Raw genomic sequence first — 19,348 nt, 5'->3', positions numbered from 1 at the left:
TGTGGAGCAGCACTATGAAATGACCAAAGAATTGGCCTGTAATAGAGTAAATTGTTCATGCCTTTGCTGGAGAACCTATGTGTGGAGAACCTACCATAACCTTCAGACTTTGGAAACAGACCATTCGTCCCACTGGGTCCAGGCTGACCAGCAATCACACTTTACACTTGCTCTATCCTACACACAAGGGACAATATACAATTTTACAAAAGCCAATTAACCTTCAAACCCGTATGTCTTTGGAGTGGGGGAGGAAACTGGAGCACCTAGAGAAAACCCACGCTGTCACAGGGAGAATGTTGCAAACTCTGTATACAGTACCCATTGTCAGGATCAGACCCGGGACTCAGGCGCTGTCGGGCAGCAAATCTACTGCTGCGCCACTGTGCCGACCTCTTACAGTTACAAGTCCAATCACATATCACGTGGTTAATATTCTTTTAAACCTTCAGATCGGCTACGAGTATTAGAAATACTGACTTACTAGTAACACCCTCATCCCAAATGCTGACAGGTTTTACTAAGATTAAAACCCTGTGAGAAATAGGACAGAAATAGACAATAGACAATAGGTGCAGGAGTAGGCCATTCGGCCCTTCGAGCCAGCACCGCCATTTAATGTGATCATGGCTGATCATTCCCAATCAGTACCCCGTTCCTGCCTTCTCCCCCTATCCCCTGACTCTGCTATTTTTAAGAGCCCTATCTAGCGCTCTCTTGAAAGCATCCAGAGAATCTGCCTCCACTGCCCTCTGAGGCAGAGAATTCCACAGACTCACCACTCTCTGTGAGGAAAAAGTGTTTCCTCATCTCCATTCTAAATGGTTTACCCCTTATTCTTAAACTGTGGCCCCTGGTTCTAGACTCCCCCAACATTGGGATACATGTTTCCTGCCTCTAGCATGTCCAAACTTTTAACAATCTTATAGGTTTCAATGAGATACCCTCTCATCCTTCTAAACTCTAGAGTGTACAAGCCCAGCTGCTCCATTCTCTCAGCGTATGACCGTCCTGCCATCCCGGGAATTAACCTTGTAAACATACGCTGCACTCCCTCAATAGCAAGAATGTCCTTCCTCAAATTAGGGGACCAGAACTGCACACAATACTCCAGGTGTGGTCTCCCTGGGGCTCTGCTCCTCTTGCTCCTATATTCGATTCCTTTTGTTATAAAGGCCAACATGCCATTCGCTTTCTTCACTGCCTGCTGTACCTGCATGCTTACTTTCATAGACTGATGAAAAAGGACCCCCAGATCCCATTGTACTTCCCCTTTTCCCAACTTGACGCCATTTAGGTAGTAATCTGCCTTCCTGTTTCTGCTACCAAAGTGGATAACCTCACATTCCTCCGCATTAAACTTCATCTGCCATGCATACAAGAAACGTTTGCCATCTGCAATGATTATCTGTATGGCAGCAGGATCTTAGAATAGGAAGGGTGAGGACACTATGCACACTGATGAATTCCCAATCCCTGACCTACTGTCCAAAGCTCTGCATTCAATCAATGTACCTGCCCTGAAGGTGGTGGACTGTGGTAAGTCTTCTGCCTCCATGTTGAGTAGTCCCACAGCCAGCGGAGATTGCTAAGGATGTACAGCCTGGAAGGGCTTATTCAGGGGTTGTGGCAGAAAGCCCATGCAGCTCCAAACAACACCATACATGTTACTGATAACTAAGTACTTGAGTTACCAATAGAATTTTAGTTTGGTGTAGTTTAGAGATACAACATGGAAGCACCCCCTTCAGCCCACCCAGTTCATGCCGACCATCGATCACCCATTCTCAGTGGTTCTATGTCATTCTACTTCCTCATCCAATCCTTACACATTACAGGCAACTTTTTTTTTACAGAACCTACAAACCCACGAGCCTTGGGGATGTGGGAGGAAACTGGAGCACCCCTAGAGGTAACGTGCAAACTCCACATAGACAGTGCCTGAGGTCAGGATCACACCTGGTCTCTGACGCTGTGAGGCAAAAGTTCTACTAGTTCCCAAATCCCATATTCATCCTCTTGCCAAAATAAAGTATTGGCCGGTTTCATCCTTTTAACAGACATAGATAACTAAATCAAGGTTGATTTTAACTGAATGGGGAACATGTAGAGAAGATTATCTTTGATCTCAAAGAACAGTGGGAGCATAGAATAGAACCTAGAGGGAGAACAAGGAGGGAAGAGACAGAGACTAAGACTTTTGCCTCCATCACAGTGAGGAGGTGCTTGGTGAACTCACTGTGGTGGATGTTAATTTGTGTTTATTGTATGTTTTGTTATTTATTATTATTGTGTATGACTGCAGGCAATGAAATTTTGTTCAGACCGAAAGGTCTGAATGACAATAAAGGAATCAAATCAAATCAAAGAACCTAGAACAACACCGCAATAGGAATGGTGACTAACAGGATGATGGGTGGCCAGCTAGATGAACAGTGGCTTGTATTTCCTAGGTCTATTATACCCCTCCCCCCCTCCCTTGGTGCGGGTCATGGGGGGAGGGGAGAATATAACTTTCCAAATAACTTTTTATGGAGGGTTATGTTTATGAAAACATGACTTTCCATAAGTTATATAAATTTGAAGTTACATAACTGGAAGTTGGAAAAGTTAGAAGTGGAACATAATTATACAAATGAACACGTTTTAATCAATATTTCTCATCAGAGTGGAGAATGGTGTGGACCAGCAAGAAAGCCAATTTCTCGGTAGCAGGCAAAAATATTTGGGAATCTCTGTTCTGGCAATTCCTCTACTTTGTTTGCTGGCAATGTCATGAACAAATGGTTTCAGGATATGTTCACACTGCTCTGGACAATGGAACACTGGAACACTGCCATTGCAGTCACAAGTCACCAACTCTTTAGTGGAAACCTTTCAAAATGCTCGGGGTACTGCACAAGGATATTTGGCACTATTTGTTCCTTAATATTAAAACAACAGAAAGAGTGAAGAGAGGGTAATTATTTTACCGATGAGGCCAGTGTATGACTGGAGGCAGGCATTATAGTTTTGCCGGAAACAAGAGCTGGTAGACTTCTTAGACGGCTGGCAATTAGTCTGAAAATCCACCAGTCGGGATCTGCCAGAAAGATAAAAGCAAGATGTTATACTTGGAACACAAATAATCAGATCCCAGTGAGTGCAAAACAACAAAAGGCACATATACTGTGAAAGCAATCATGAACGATCAATAGTCGAGCATTAGTGTGGCAGTTTCACAATCCAAAGGGTTATGTGAGGTTGTCTAACTGGTCGGAGGCTAAGTCAACAACAGACAAGTTATTTACCCAGTCATGACAAGCATCGGGTAATGATGAGAATGGAAGGCAGGGAGGATATAGATCTGTCAATGTCGGAATATCGGTAGTTTGTATCCACAGATGTGTTCAGAGTTATAGAGTCATAGAGTCATAGAGTCATACAGTGTGGAAACAGGCCCTTCAGTCCAACTTTCCCATACTGACCAACATGTCCCATCTACACGTCCCACCTGCCTGCGTTTGCTCCATATCCCTTTAAACCTGTCCTATCCATGCACCTGTGCAAATGTTTCTTAAACTTTGCGATAGTTACTGCCTCAACTACCTTCTGCGGCATCTCGTTCCATACACCCACCACCCTTTGCGTGAAAAAGTTACCCCTCAGATTCCTATTAAATCATTCCCTCTTCACCTTAAGCCTTTGTTTTCTGGTTCTCGATTCTCCTACTCTGGGCAAGAGACTCTGTGCATGTACTCGATCTATTCCTCTCATGATATTTTACTAATGCATTTGTGAGTAGCAACAAGCCTAATGTACTTGGAGTCCTTATAAACAACAGTGGAGAGAACAATTTGATCCACTGAAATTGCATGAACTATGTGTATTACAAAAAAGGGCTCATTGCCTGGAAATTAAATTAATGAAAAATAATTTGAAAGGAATTTGGTTAATTCTACGCAATGGAAGACACGAGTAAGAGTTTGAACCAAACCATTTTACACAGCTGACCATCTTCCACTAAGTCGGTAGTTCTTAACCTGGGGGTCGGGACCCCCATTGGGGGGGTCATTTGGGGTTTTACCGGGGGACATGAAGGGGGTCATAAATAACATATCCATTTGTTGAGCCCATTTTTAGGAAGGCAACAAAGGTACATACCACATACAGTATTTTGTTTGCGTATGTGTACGCGTATGCCAAAAAGGTTAAGAACCACTGCACTAAGTGCAACTTCTTTAATGTTAATTTAGTTAAGTGTTCTTACCTGCAAATGGTGTCTTCCTTGCACATGTCCTGCAGCCTCAAGCAGTTCTGTTTCTCGGGTTCCTCGAAGGAGCAAGCAGGTACGATGGTCTGGCGTCGGCGCTCAGCACATCCGCTGTCTTCACAGGGGCAGAACAGGAAGGGGTACTTGTATTCCTCCGGCACATGGTCAAAGAAGCGGCGAAGGCTTTTGTGGCACTTGTGCCTGTTGCAACCAAATCTGGAGGTGGGCTTGAGGCAGTTCTTGGCGTAGTCTGTGCGGAACTGCTTACAGTTCTCATGCACGTTGCAGGCTTGCGCAGCATCCAAGCAATGGTTCACACTGGCTGGTGGCTGAACCTTGGTCCCTTCTGGAAAGGAAGACACCAGAAAGAAAATTGAAATCCATTGGGCCAAGCGATCGCCAAGCCTACGCTTGGTCTCACCGATGTAGAGCAGCTGACACCTGAGCAGCGGATGCAATAGATGAGGTTGGAGGAGGTGCAGGTGAACCTCTGCTGCACCTGGAAAGACTGCTTGGGTCCTTGAATGGAGTCAAAGGAGGAGGTAAAGCGACAAGTGTAGCATTTGCTGCGGTTGCAAGGGAAAGTGCCAGGAGAGGGGGTGGCTTGGGTAGGAAGGGATGAATTGACCAGGGAGTTACAGAGGGAGCGGTCTCTGCGGAAAGCAGACAGGGGAGGAGATGGGAAGATGTGGCTGATGGTGGGATCCCATTGGAGGTGGCAAAAATGTCGGAGGATTATTTGTTGTATGTGACGGCTGGTAGGGTGGAAGGTGAGGACAAGGGGGACTCTGCCCTTGTTACGAGTGGGTGGGGGGGGGAGTTGGGGAGTGAGAGCAGAGTTACGGGGTATAGAATAGACCCTAGTGAGAGCCTCATCTATAGTACATGAAGGGAACCCCCGTTCCTTGATTAATGAGGACATCTCCGATGCCCTGGTTTGGAACACCTCATCCTGGGTGCAGATGCGGCGTAGACGGAGGAATTGGTAGTAAGGGATGGAGTCGTTACAAGAAGCAGGGTGGGAAGAAGTGTAGTCCAGATAGCCATGGGAGTCAGTGAGTTTATAGCGGATGGCGGACAGTCGTCTATCACCTGCGATGGAGATAGTGAGGTCAAGAAATGGTAAGGAAATGTCGGAAATGGTTTATTTGAGCGCCAGATGGAAATTAGTGGTGAAATGGATGAAGTCTCGGATGATAGTTCTCAGAAACACTGTGTTCTGGAAAAGAGATGTTTGGGGGAGATTTGGTGGAAACCTATTCCATCTCCTCCTCGACAGATTACTCCAGTTCCCTACAGAGTATTTTACCCTTATAATTAGAGCCAGGATGTTTAGGCGTTAAAAATCTCTGAAATAGGCAGGCAAAAAGGCATAATAAAATTACAAAAAAGGCCCATAAAAGGCATTTATTGACAAAAAAGGCATTTATTTCCTCCACCAAAATATGGTTAAAAATGATAATTATAAAGGTATACTACATTAAATGACCAAAGTTGCTTGGTTGCACATAACTACCAGCATTTTTTCAAATTATCTGATGTTAAACCATGCCGTCTGTCAGACAGAATATGCTACAGTTGTGAAAAACTTCTTTCTACCCCAGCTGAGGTCACTGGTGCATACCTAAAACAAGCTACAAACTCTACATTCATGTCGATATCTTGTGCATTACAACTACCTTTGAGAACTTTAGCTATGTTTTGTATTTCTTCAAGATCTTTGTTAGCTAAAATCACCCTCTCACATTTTCCTTGTTTGTCTTCACTTACATCGCCAGGAACGTTAAGTACAAAGTACAGCAAGTGAAGATGTAAACAACTGAGCAATAGTTCAGCTCTTTGACTTCTCCAATACTTCAGATGTCAAGAAATACTCCTTTGATTGTTGGCCTGCCTCCAGTGTACCAATTACCACATTGGCAACAAATCTCCCCACAGCATCAGTTATCTCGTCTATAGAAATACATATTTTGATGCATGCAACTTCATCTCTAATTTTCTGCACAACAATGTTGTGCAATTTTTCCGTAATGATGACTCGCCTGGTATGTTCCTCTGTGTATTTCCCTAAAAAACCTCTGAGAGATTTGTTTTCCAATTTCCACAGTGGAATTCCAGCATCAATGAATGCTTTGCGCAGATCAGTCAAAAACTCAGATTGCGATTGGAGCCAGCAGTAAATGTTGTGAGGAGACAAGCTTGCATATATCCTACCTTCTGTTTCTCTGTCACCAACTTGTGTTTAGCTGTCTGTACATGCATGGAGATGAAATATTTTTTCTCATGATTCACTGCTTTCTCACATGCGTTGCAAAACAGCACACAGTTGTCTGTAGAGAATATATCACTCCTGTACACTCTCGCCAAAGCATTCAGTTTTTTACAAGATGTTGACTTGACTTTAGGCATTTTGACACTTGCAGGGGTAGATCCTACAGGAGTAAGGACGCAGACCTCTACAGGCAGGCCAAGTACAAGCTGAGAAGAGGAATCAGAGCTGCCAAGGAAAGGTACTCTGAGAAGTTGAGGAGCAAGTTCTCAGCAAATGTCTCTTCTTCAGTGTGGAAGGGCTTGCAAGAAATCACAAGCTACAAGAGGAAAAACCTCCGGCTCCTTGGACAATCGTCAGCTGACCAACGACCTGAACGAGTTCTACTGTAGTTTCGATAAACAGAAACCTAACCCTGGTAACCCCAACCAACAATTCACACCTACTCACAGCTTGAGTCCAGTTTGAAAAGACAAGTTCCTTCCCCACCTACTCCTCCCCAATCACCACATCACATCTACTTAAAGCATGACTCCACTTTGCAAAGAGTGGAACCTTTCCCACGCACCCCTCTCCAATCACTACCTAACACCCACTTAGAGCCGGGTTTCGCCCCGGAGGTGTAAATTTTCTTGTAAGTTACGTTAAAATGGCAAAAGAAAAGGCTGATTTAGGCACTCAATTGTGAAAAAGGCATTATCTTCCTGAAATTATAAAAAAAAAAGGCATGAAAAGGCACATGGCATTTATGGCAAAATCCTGGCTCTACTTATAATACAGGTTATAAGTTGAGGTACCTGAAACCAGAGAAGCTAGTCTGCCGAGGTCCAAATCACACAAAGGGGGAGATATGAAGGGAATTTCTGGTGAGAACATAATGTGGGTAATTTACTGAATAATGGCTTCAACACCAATAAATCTGAGAAGGAATTCAGGAGAAACTTAATCTCCCAGAGATGTACCTGCTACCACATAGCTAAGGCAAAGTATATAAATGTTAATTATATAGTTAATGTTATATTATTATTATGTTATAAATAAAGATCAAATGTTTAAGTGTTTGTGTGTTTATGCGATCATACAAGAAATAAATGAATAGAATGATATGCATTTAAGGGGCTTTTTTGGAGTATCATATATTAGTTCCTAAAACATAACTAAACCTCTGCGTGTTTCTTTTCATGTGATTACATGTCTTGGCCTTAAAAATATGACATTTGCCTCAACTGTGATTGCAAATTCATGTTGGGTCAAATGGCCTGTTTCTGCACCTTAGCTTCTACATAAAAGCTCCAATGTAAACCTTGGTCATTTTGCACTGAAATTGCACTCATTATAAACAGATCACAGCTTCAATATTTTACCCAACTTTTATTCTCCCAAATTCTCCTTACTTGACTCTTGATGCAGTTTGCAGTTTAAATGAACCACTGATTCAGCAATTTTAAATTACCTGCTCCGATTGGGAGGGGATGAGGACATGTGCGTTGAATAATGCATGCTAAAAAATGAGTCCCAGGCTGCTATCTGATCAAATGATACTTAAATTACAGAAGCCCTGGAAATGAATTGCAGTCTGGTGTCTAATCAAGGGTTGACAATCCATAAAATGAAATCAATAGTGAAGGACACTATAAGTGTTGGGTTATCAATTATTGTACAATATCAATTTTATAACACAGCATTATTCCGTTTGCAGCCTGTTATGACTCCACAGTTTGTTGGTCAAGCAAGAACTGCCTGCAGGTTATTGAAATATAAAAGATGTCGACATAGGCCATTTAAAAATGGTTATATTCTGCATCCGGCTAGAGATACTTTCCTTCAGGAAAGAGGTACAGAAGTGTGAAAATGCACCAGATGCTGAAAATGCTCCAGATTCAGGGACAGTTTCTTCTCAGCTGTTAACAGTGAACTGTACCATCCTACACCAACTAGAGAGCGGTCCTCATTGGTTCTCATGTACTTCATTGGAGATCCTCAAATTGGACTTTATTAGACTTTGTCTTGCACCAAACATTATTCCCTTTATCCTGTATCTGAATCCTGTAGACGGCTTGATTGTAATCATGCATAGTCTTTCTGCTGACTGGCGAGCACGCTACATAAAAAGATGTTCACTGTACCTCGGTACATGCGACAATAATGAGCTAATCAACTAAAACAAAATATTTATTTCTGGAAATCTATTTTGTCTCCCCCCACCTCAATAGTTACACAGGTTCACTACTGAATACTATAATGCATGTTACAAGTTGAGGTACCTGAAACCAGTGAAGCGAGTCTGCCAAAGTCCACATCCCACAAAGGGGCAGACACTGAATACTCATAGGGCGATGTGTCAAACTCATTGTAACCTGCAGGAAAGGAAAGACACAGCATCTTACTCAACGCCTCAGTGTTCACTCAAACAGAATTCGTGCATTCAAAGGTTCAAAGGTATTTTATTACCACGTGTACCAATTAAGGTACAGTGAAACTCGATTTACATTCAGTTTCTTGTACCTCAAACAATCTGGGTTCCGACCCGAAATGTCACCCATTTCATTTCTCCAGAGGTGCCGCCTGACCCACTGAATTACTCCAGCACTTTATGTCTATCCTCAGTATGATTAAGCAAATACAGTTCCTTCCTACACATGTAATCTGCTCCAGTGCCAGTCTCTGAGAACAGAGGCCACAGGCCTTCCAGGCTTACTTTTGCAATCGTAAAATCGTTGCCTATCTGATTTTAACCTCAACTCCACATTCGTGCCTAAGCAAGGAGATTGTTAGCCCTCTTGCTTATCAAGGATTCATCTCCCTCTGTTGCACTTAAATAGTTTTTTTTTAACCACTCTTTGAAGGAGAGTTCAAAAGCTCACAACTTTCTGCAAGAGTAAAAATCATCTCATCCCAGTCTTCAAGGAGCGTCTCTTGTTTATCGTACTGAGCCGCAGACACAGATCCTTCCAGGAGGAAAAAAAATCAACCTCTCCACGTGAACCTGTCTGCACCATCAGGATGTGTCTCCTCTCGCAGCCAATCATTTATAATGTGTCTGTTCAGATAAGCCAGAGAGTCATGCACTATGTAGCATTACAGTCTAGCAATTTTTATTCTGTAGTCAGCACAGTTCCATTGTTTGCTGGCGCAGTGGCTGAGAACTGGTCCAAACGTTTTGTTCAGGGTCACAAAAGCTGTCAGAGTACGAGGCGATTTCACCCGTGGGTCATGACAACAACCTGAGACTGTAATTAAACCCTGAGAATGGTGGGGACATTCAGCAGGTCATCAGGACCTCTGGGGAGATGAACAGCCAACGTTACATGTCACCTGATGAATGGCTATTTTCCTAAAACATTAACTCTATTTCTTTCCCCATAGACACTGACTGACTTGCTGAGTATAGCCAGCATCTTAAGAAAGGTTCTGTCATCCATCCTTTTTGTTGCCTGGTCCATTGAGTTACTCCTGCATTTTATGTCCATCTTCGGTAGAAACCAGCATCTGCAGTTCCTTCCTACACATCTTCTGTTTTTTTGGTCAGGTTTCCAGCATCTCAGTTCTTCGGTTCTCCAAACATTGGTCAACCTTAGCCTCCACATCCACCAGCCGTCTGCCTTTGATCACAGCCAGGTCCTTTGATAGGAAAAGCTCTTTCTGAACCAGTCCATTATATTTCAGTTGGTAAAGAGGGGAATATCTGTGGTCTGTGTGATGCAAGGCCTCTTTTATCTTATTGTGCAGAATGAAACCCCCAGAATCAACCCTTGCACATATACCCAACATGACAAATAAACGAAATAGCATTGATCCCCTTCATGAATTGTACGCTCACAAGCATTCAGGTGACAACAACGGAGACACAAGAAACTGCAGAGGCTGGAATCTCTGTGCTGCAGGAACTCAGTGGGTCAGACAGCATCTGGGGAGGGAATGAACAGGCACATTTTCAAGTCAGAACCCTTCCTCAGTCTGGGACATCTCCACACATATAATGTGCAATGGATTAAAGGAGATACCATACTCCCATTTGGCCCTGCACAACTTGTAAGGGAGGCACAGTGACACAGTGGTACAGTTGCTGCCTAACAGCACTGAGATCCATGTTCGATCCTGCCTGTGTGTGCTGTCTGTATTCAGTTAGTATGTTCTCCCTGTGACCGCGTGGGCTTTCTCCGGGAGCTCCGGTTTCCTCCCACACTCCAAACACCTGCAGGTAGGTCAATTGGCTTCAGTCAAAATTGTAAATTGTGATCACTGGTTGGTGTGGATTCAGTGTGCTGAAGAGCGTGTTTCCAAGTTGTATCTCGAAATCCTAAAGTAACACAATTGGTCCTTGTCCAAACCACTGTGCAAACCAAAGAAGCAGCATTCTATTCTCCTCTTTTCATTTATGCATCTTACTAACCATAATCATTATATTTTTGCCCTTGCTCTCTCTTTTCCATCTTGGTATGTAATTCCTTATAGACATTATAGGAAGCATCTATCTACAGTGGTCATCCTGTGTACCTGGGACGTGGCTCTGGTGTATGGTCCAGAATATCTGCAGGCAGTTCTTTCTCTTTTTTCATTCCCCTTTTGCACTTGCACGTGAAGAGCTGGTGGGACTGAAGTGCGAAGGCGGCAGCCATGCAGTCATTGCCGGCTGCAGGCTGCAGGGAACCCGCTGCATTGCTGGCTGCGCACTGCTTCAGCATGTGGAACCTTGTGGTGCAGTTGGGGTCCAGGGAGCACTGTGTGAACACTGACAGGCAGCTGTCTGGTGGGGTGACATCATCTACCAGGACGTGATCTGCGGGAGAAAACGGCTACAATAATTAACGGCGAACAATGCATCCGTGAAACAAAATGCTGCCCCTTCGTCGTGCAAGGGATGTGCCCTTTGGTGCTTCCTCCATGTCTCAGCTTGTGGGTACATTTATTTGCGTTTGCCCAAGCGCTTCTGACTGTATCTAAAAGGCAACCTAATCCTCTTATCAGATTAGTGTAACTTTGTCATCATGTCTGCTTATTTCAACATAGATATGTTTCCCCGCTGTGTCTATGTGTGTTCTTCAATGTGCACGCACCTGTATGTGTTTACTTAGCTTACACGTGTCACAGCCGCCGAGTTGTAAGGTATTGTTCACTTTCCAGCAAGAGTGATCACGGCCGGGGGAAAATGTGGTGCAGCATGGACCACATTTAATCATCGAGCCTTCATTGACCTCCACAACAACTGTCACTAACAATCAGCTATGCCACAAAGGACAATTTGATCTTGAAATCTGTATCCAGATAAACTGGAAAGAGTGTGGAGAGTTTTAGAAAATTTGGAAATCAAGAAGCAATGGGAAATTTCCTCAAACCATCTTTAGAGTTGCATTTACAAGTTTTGATTTGGAATTTACGATGCTGCCCGGGATAATTTATTCACAATAGGATTAATGTAGGGGGCGCTGTCCTGTGCACGGCTGCCCAGCCAGCAGCTGTCTGTCTTTTCATCTTTTTTTTTTAGTTAGTTAAGTGTTTTGTTTGGAGGTGTAGACTTTTTTTATGTGGGGGGTGGGGGGGGAAAACTACCTTTCAGGGTCCCTTCCTACCTGGTCGGAGAGGCAGCTTTTCTCCGGGCTGCAGCTTCGACCCGTCCTTGCGGCCTACCAGCGGGCCTGGAGTGGCGTTTCCTGTCGGGGACCGCCCAGAACCTCAGCTTTGGCGGCGGCACAGCGCTGGAGCGCTATCGCGGAGCGGGCGATGCCTTGCCCGGGTTGCCGCGCTGGAGCTCCGGTGAGCTGAAGATCGCTGGGGAAAACATCGCGGAGCTGCGGGACTGTGGAGCGACCAGCTGCGGGCGGCAGTGCTGACTTTACACCGGGAGCCTGGGATCTCTAGATGAGATCGCCAGTTGTGGAGCTCCAACCGGCGCGGCCTTGTCGGCTTCGGAAGCCGCGGCCTCCAGTACGGAAGCGGCCGTTCCAGGGTTCCCAAGCCGCTGAGAGGACTCTCCCGACGCCGGAGCAACATCACCCAGCGAGAACGGCCTGGAACAACGCCTCAATAGGCCCGACTACGGCAACTATGGAGGCCTCAATAGGCCCGACTACGGGTTAACTGGGGTTGGGGACTGGACTTTGTGCCTTCCCTCATAATGGGAACCATTGTGGGGGGATGTTCTTTATGTTTAAAACTCTTATTAATGTTATGTCTGTATTCCTTCTTTATGTGCTGCAAAATGGCAAGAAGCATTTCACTTCACTACACCTAGGTGAATGGGAATGTGACCAATAAAATACCTTTGATACCTTTGATTTACTCAGGGGAGACAATTGGGATTAATTAATTCATGAATGTCAACTTCCATTATTACATTCATCGCTGCTACCGGGATGAATTTGTTCACCAAGTCTGTGAATTCTATACATGTGTTAAAGATTGGCGTTTGGGATTCATTTATAGCTAATTACAATTGATTTATTCTGGTTTTATTTAAGCACAAGTGGGTAGGGTGAATTTATTGAAAATTAGTGATTGAGATGAAAAGATATAGGGTCTCACTATATGCTGAGAAAATGCATTTGGAATAACACGCCCAGTTTTTTAAATTTGACCTATTTATCACAAATGTTTCTATCTTTCCTCCATCCCCTGAAAGCACCAACTCTTTGCTGGGATAACTTAATTGCAGCTCATTATCTCTGCTGCATCCAAAAAAAAAATGTATTCCCACTTTCCGGTTCCCAGTATTTAGCCTTTCAGTAAAATCAACTTTCTTAATTAACAGCCTCACTGCTAAAGGAAGTCGACACATCTGTGCAATTTTTCTAAGCTCTTCATAACTTTATACATCTTCATTAATTTTCCTCTCAAACTTTTTTTGTTCTAAAGAACACAACACACAGAAAATTGGACCAGAGCAAGAAAAATAATTATTGGTGAAAGGCCCTGTTATGCTCCCCGAGTAATATAGGAGCGACTATCCTCTCACCAATAAATTTGAATAATAAAAATTATAATAAAAATCCAATTATACATAACACAATTAGAACATGGAAACAAATAAAACAGAATTTAAAATTAAGAAACCTATCTCTTTTAATACCAATAGTCAATAATCCATCGTTTAAACCATCAATCATAGACAAATCATTTATACAATGGGAAAGAATGGGAATCAAAACGCTCGAAGATCTGTATGAATTGGGAAAATTACTATCATTTCAACAACTACAACTGAAATATAATTTGAAAAATAACCAATATTTTAAATATCTTCAAATTTGTGATTATCTGAAAAAACACACAAAAGACTATCATAATATGCCTTCCGACTTACTGGATGAAGCAATGAAGACAAAGGCGGAATCAGCTAATCTAATATCGTACCTATATAATATCATTTTAAACATAGAAATACCCACAACAGATGGAATTAGAAGAGACTGGGAACAAGAATTAGCTATAAAAATTTCAAAAGAGAGCTGGGATAATCATTTACTACAGGTGCACAAATGTTCGATCAACGTACGACATACGCTCATCCAATTCAAAACATTACATAGATTATATTATTCAAAAACTAAATTAAACAAAATCTTCCCTAATGTTTCACCAATCTGTGATAAATGCCTGTGTCAAGAAGCTACCATAGCGCACTCTTTTGTTTTTTTCTACAACAATCCAAAAATTCTGGTATGAAATATTTGATATTTTTTCAAAATTAATCAAAATAAAACTGGTACCAAAGCCAGAATGGATTATTTTTGGAATATCGGAAGGTAACCCTGAACTAAACGCGTTTCAGAAGAATTTATTTAATTACGGGCTAATAATGGGAAAAAAGCTTATACTTAAATTCTGGAAAAATGCGCCCACACCAACAATAAAAATGTGGATATCAAATATGTTTGAAACATTACATCTGGAAGAGATGAGATTCCTCTTAGCAGGTAAAGCAGACCAATTCCAAAAGACGTGGTCTATGTTTCTGGACCTATTACAAGTATGAAGTGCAATAGTAATTTTTTTAAATAAATAAATAACTAAAAGGTATCAGGACCTGGTAACGGGAGGTAAAACAACAAAAACAGACTTGGTTGGTAGTCCCCTTTCTGCGGAGTTTAATGTTATAATAGAGCGATTGTTCCTATTTTCTTTTTCTTTCTTTTCTAGGGTCTACTTTCTCACTTTACTTCCTTCTCTAACTTCTTTTCTAAGGGGCTTTCTTTTCCCAACACTCTTGCACTTCACGACTTGCTCACTTTCTTTACTTCTATCTTTTTCTTAAAGCTCAAAAAAAAATGAAGCGGTACAAAAAATGTATTAAGATATATGTGTTGTGTAGTATTGTAATTTACCGTACTTCTAATAAAAATAAAAAAATAAAAAATAAAGAAAGGCCCTGTTATCGTCCCCAAGGATTTGTACAAAAAACATTGATTTTCTTCACATACATTAATGATTTGCTAGTGGGTTAAGGGCAGAATTTCCAAATCCCCACATTGTACAAAGCCTCTGTGATTTTTTTTAATGAACTGTGAGGTAGAGAGTAAAAGACTTCAGAATGGATGGTGGCAGATGAAATTTAATACTGTGAAATGTTTTAGTTTAGAGTTACAGCATGGAAACAGGCCCTACAGCCCACTGAGTCCACATATATGTGTATGTGTATATATATATATATGTGTATATGTGTGTGTGTGTGTGTGTGTGTGTGTGTGTGTGTGTGTGTGTGTGTGTGTGTGTGTGTGTGTGTGTGTGTGTGCGTGTGTGTGTGTGTGTGTATAAAAATATATATATATATATGTAAATATTTGTATATATTTATATATATCTATATAGATAGTTAATTGGCCTCTGTAAATTGTCCCTAGTGTATATTTGCCTTTGGGATATGGGAGGAAATGTGAATTGTTAAAATTTATAAAGAAGATCAGTAGAGGCATATAAATAAGCAGCACCATTTTAAATGGGAAGAAAGAATAGAGGTTGCTATGTTAATATTAGGGGGGATACATGTGCATTTTTCATTAAAGTGGCAGAGCAGGTTGACAATGATACAAGTTCTTGGGCTTCATGATGAATCTTAATAAACTGTAAATAGCATTTTGTATCTAGTTCTGAGCAACATCGAGGAAAGTTACAATGGTTATAAGAGGGAACGGGAGAGATTTACCAAATATAATTCCAAGGATGAGACATTTTAGTTGCCTGAACATACTGGAGAAGCTGGAATGTTTATGCGGATAGAGGAAGACTGAGGTGAACCAAAAGAGTAATGAGGAAACAAATTTGAGGCAACATATTGTTGTGACCTGGAATGCATTAACTGAGTAGTTGTGGATAAAAATTCAATTAATGCAATGAAATTCAAATGGAAACAGGATTATTGGCTTCAGCGAAACAGTAAGTGAGAGCACTTTAATCAGCTTGCTGGAAGCTGAGCGTAGTTGATGTTCTTGTACTCCACATGGCCAATCGCTGGGGGAGTGATTCTGTTCAGACAATGGAGATACTGGGTCAGCTGCTTGTTATTGATTTCAATGCCAATAAAAATAACAATCAAGGACCATGTTTAACGGCCGATTCTTTATCTTATGCTTCATACAAACATTCAAAATTCATTACCATCTATAATTTCCTGTCTAACTTATTTTCATGCCATTCCAATATCAATTAATATTGATGAATTAAATCGTTTACATATAATTAATTAATAATGAGAATAACGAGGTGACAGGAAATGCATATAGACCCGTAGCAAAGTATTACATGCCTCATCAATGATAGTCCCCAAATGGGGGAATTTTTAAGAATATGATATTTAAAAAATACATTTTATGTAATCCTAGTGCTTCTCAGGCAAATTCCTTGAAGTTTGATCCAGATTAATACTAAACCAGACTAAAGTTTAACTGACTGTGGACTAAAACATGTGAACGTTTTATGATCAGCAATAACATCTCAGACAGTTCATGACAAATAAATGAATCTAGAATTTGTTGCACAGGTAATACAGCTCACTTTTGGGATCAGCCCTGTGTTGAATTATTTTTACAGTAAAGATACTGTAATATTAATCTGGGAAAATATGTGGTTACAAGATATGCCAGTGAAATTCCCGTACATTGTCAATAGCATAATAATAGGCTGCAGTAGAGTTGCTGCCTTACAATGCAGAGACCCAGATTCGATCCCAACTACGTGTACTGACTGCGTGAAGTTTGTACTTTCTCCCTGTGGGTTTTCTCCGGGTGCTCTGATTTCATCCCACAATCCAAAGACATGCAAATTTGTAGGTTAATTAGCTTCTGTAAATTGTCCCTAGTGTGTAGGGTAGAACTAGTGTGTGGGGGATCATGGGTCAGCGCTGACTCAGTTGGCCGAAGGGTTTCCGTGCTGTATTTATAAAACTAAACCTTTAGGATCTGGCACCAACCATTCCTGAAATGCATACTCCAGCATTTCATTTGTTTTATTAACGGCTAAAAATATTGCCAATACAATGGACCAAGGCAGGATAAGTGCTGTACCAAAGACCCACTATGAGTCTCCCCACGCTAGCTCTGTTTTCTATCATGCTGTTTCAAAAAAACATTGTATTTCACTTTATCAAACTTGAGGGTGGAACTACCTGGGCATTTGTGTGAATTGCCAAACTCCTCATTTTCAACTACATGCTCATTTTTACCGTACTGTTACTTTCTCTGTGTTTTGTCTTGTTATTGCATTTCCTCTTGTGATCCCTGGCCATTATTAAATATAAGAGGTCCCAGGACTGGGCCCCACAGAATACCATTCACGACATGGCCCAACACAGCAACACACTGCCTCACTCTATTTCCACCACCACCACATCATATCACATACCTAGAATCTGCTATGATACTTGGCTTGAATTTCACTGGCATATCTTGTAACCACATATTTTGTGTGTCAATGGATAGTTTTACCATGTGTCCACCTAGATAGCACCAAGGTCCCACATCCAGCATTTAAAATAGCTCTTTTTAAACAAATAAAGTCCTTCCTTTATATCGGCAGTCAGTTTCACTCAACTTTCTTTTTGCAAAAAAGAGGATTGTGTGGTAACGCAGCAAGGTGAAATTCTCTTAAAGGGCAATGGGGTCAATTCTGCCACCCAGTGCTCTGTGGAACACTATGGCCACATCTAGGAAACATCTGAAGCAAGTTCATGGAAACAATCTGTTACATATTGCTCGTTAGAAATGATGAGCATTGCATGTTACATTCTGGTCACTTTAAGCTGACTAGTGTATATTTCATGTTTGCTGATTAAATATTGCAGGTTACACTGTATACTGGCCCAAATGTCTGCTGATAAATGCCAGCAGTTTCACACAGGGTTTATGGTGGGGACTGCACTTGGACCCTGCACCAGAGTGGACACAATACTGGATCCCCGAGTCCCTCCATTTGAGAGGGTTGAAGTGAGCAAAGTGATATTGCATGCCACTTTATTTTCGATTATTTGTCTTTACTTTAAATTAAATAAGTTGAATGTATTTTAATTGATATAATATCGAGTGAAAGTCTGTAACAATGTTAAATGTTTGTTTCATTTCTATTTTTTTTAAAGGATTAGTTTAAGGATTTTTTTTAATGAGCTGGATGGTAAAGCTGAGAAAACAGTTTGCTCTGGTCCATTCACTTCACCCAGATACAGTGATCACGGCCTCGCTGTTTGCAAGACTGCCTTGGCCGACAACAACAGCCTTACGGATCTGCCAGTAAAATGCACGCAGAGTTTGCAAATGACAGAACGTTGACTTTTGTGATAAATTATTGTGTGTCCTTGTCATCTTAATATGTTCTGCTATTAATACAGTTTGCATATTTGCATAGTATATTTTTCGTATATTGTGAGTTAATTTTTGTAGTGTGCATTGAATATTATCTGTTTAATATATTGTATATTTTCATACTGTGTTATTAATTTGCACACACTGGGTATTAAACAGTGGAGACTGTATATCGGAAGGTTTAGTCGTATGTTACTGGATCTCAACTAATATATGCAGACTGATGATCCACAGCAAAAAATTCAAATCCCAAAGGAACTGGTGAATTAAAATTGTTAATTAAATACATTTTGGAATTAAAAAGCTAGGGCCAGTAATATAATGGTCGCTATGAAACTACTGCATTGCTGTGAACTCCATCTGCTTTAATGATGTGCTTTAGGAAATAAGACACACATCTTACTCCTCCTGACCTAAACTCCAACATTAGACTGGGTAGCTGATATTTAGCTACCTCGGAATGGGCCCAGGAAGTCACTCAGTCCAAGAGCAATTGGAAATTAGCAATAAATGGTAGTCACATAAATGAATTTAAAAAGCATTGCCTAATAAACTGAATCTTCAATATTATTTATTGTGCACTGATTAAGAATGGATATTATACATTGGATTGAATTTCATTAGTAGATTGTACAGTGTGCATTAAAATAATAGCTTGCATTGCCTAAATTATATGATGCGTACTATGTTATAAATTGAACAATACATTAATATAGGTTGCAGATTATACACTCCATATTAGTTATTGCAAAAAGGATATTGATCAAAAATAGCAATCTGGGAGCCAGCAAAAAAAATGACCCATGCTGTTATTAATGTGTAAATTGACTAACAGGTTCAGGGGATTGAAAGATATGTTGCGAATCATGAGGAACCTGCTAATCAATTTATGCCGAAGATAGACACAAAATGCTGGAGTAACTCAGCGGGACAGGCAGCATCTCTGGAGAGAAGGAATGGGTAACGTTTCAGGTCGAGACCCTTCTTCACACAAAGAGTCAGGGGAGAGGGGGACATAGAGATAAGGAAGGGCAAAGTGTG

The 19,348-nt window shown here is 41.3% G+C and overlaps 1 protein-coding gene across 1 annotated transcript in view; it reads right to left on the bottom strand.

The window, feature by feature from the left end:
* The window catches only part of LOC129701463 (GDNF family receptor alpha-4-like), a 36,386-nt gene that overhangs the window by 9,859 nt on the left and 7,179 nt on the right, over positions 1-19,348 (bottom strand). Inside the window, 5 exon segments of the mRNA XM_055642657.1 lie at positions 2,973-3,082; positions 4,250-4,598; positions 8,786-8,878; positions 11,019-11,067; positions 11,069-11,301. Of these exon segments, the coding sequence (XP_055498632.1) occupies positions 2,973-3,082; positions 4,250-4,598; positions 8,786-8,878; positions 11,019-11,067; positions 11,069-11,301 (834 nt within the window).

The sequence above is a fragment of the Leucoraja erinacea genome, chromosome 11, assembly GCF_028641065.1.
Source record: "Leucoraja erinacea ecotype New England chromosome 11, Leri_hhj_1, whole genome shotgun sequence".
In the NCBI taxonomy this organism is placed as follows: domain Eukaryota; kingdom Metazoa; phylum Chordata; class Chondrichthyes; order Rajiformes; family Rajidae; genus Leucoraja; species Leucoraja erinaceus.
This window is presented reverse-complemented; position numbering and strand designations above follow the sequence as displayed.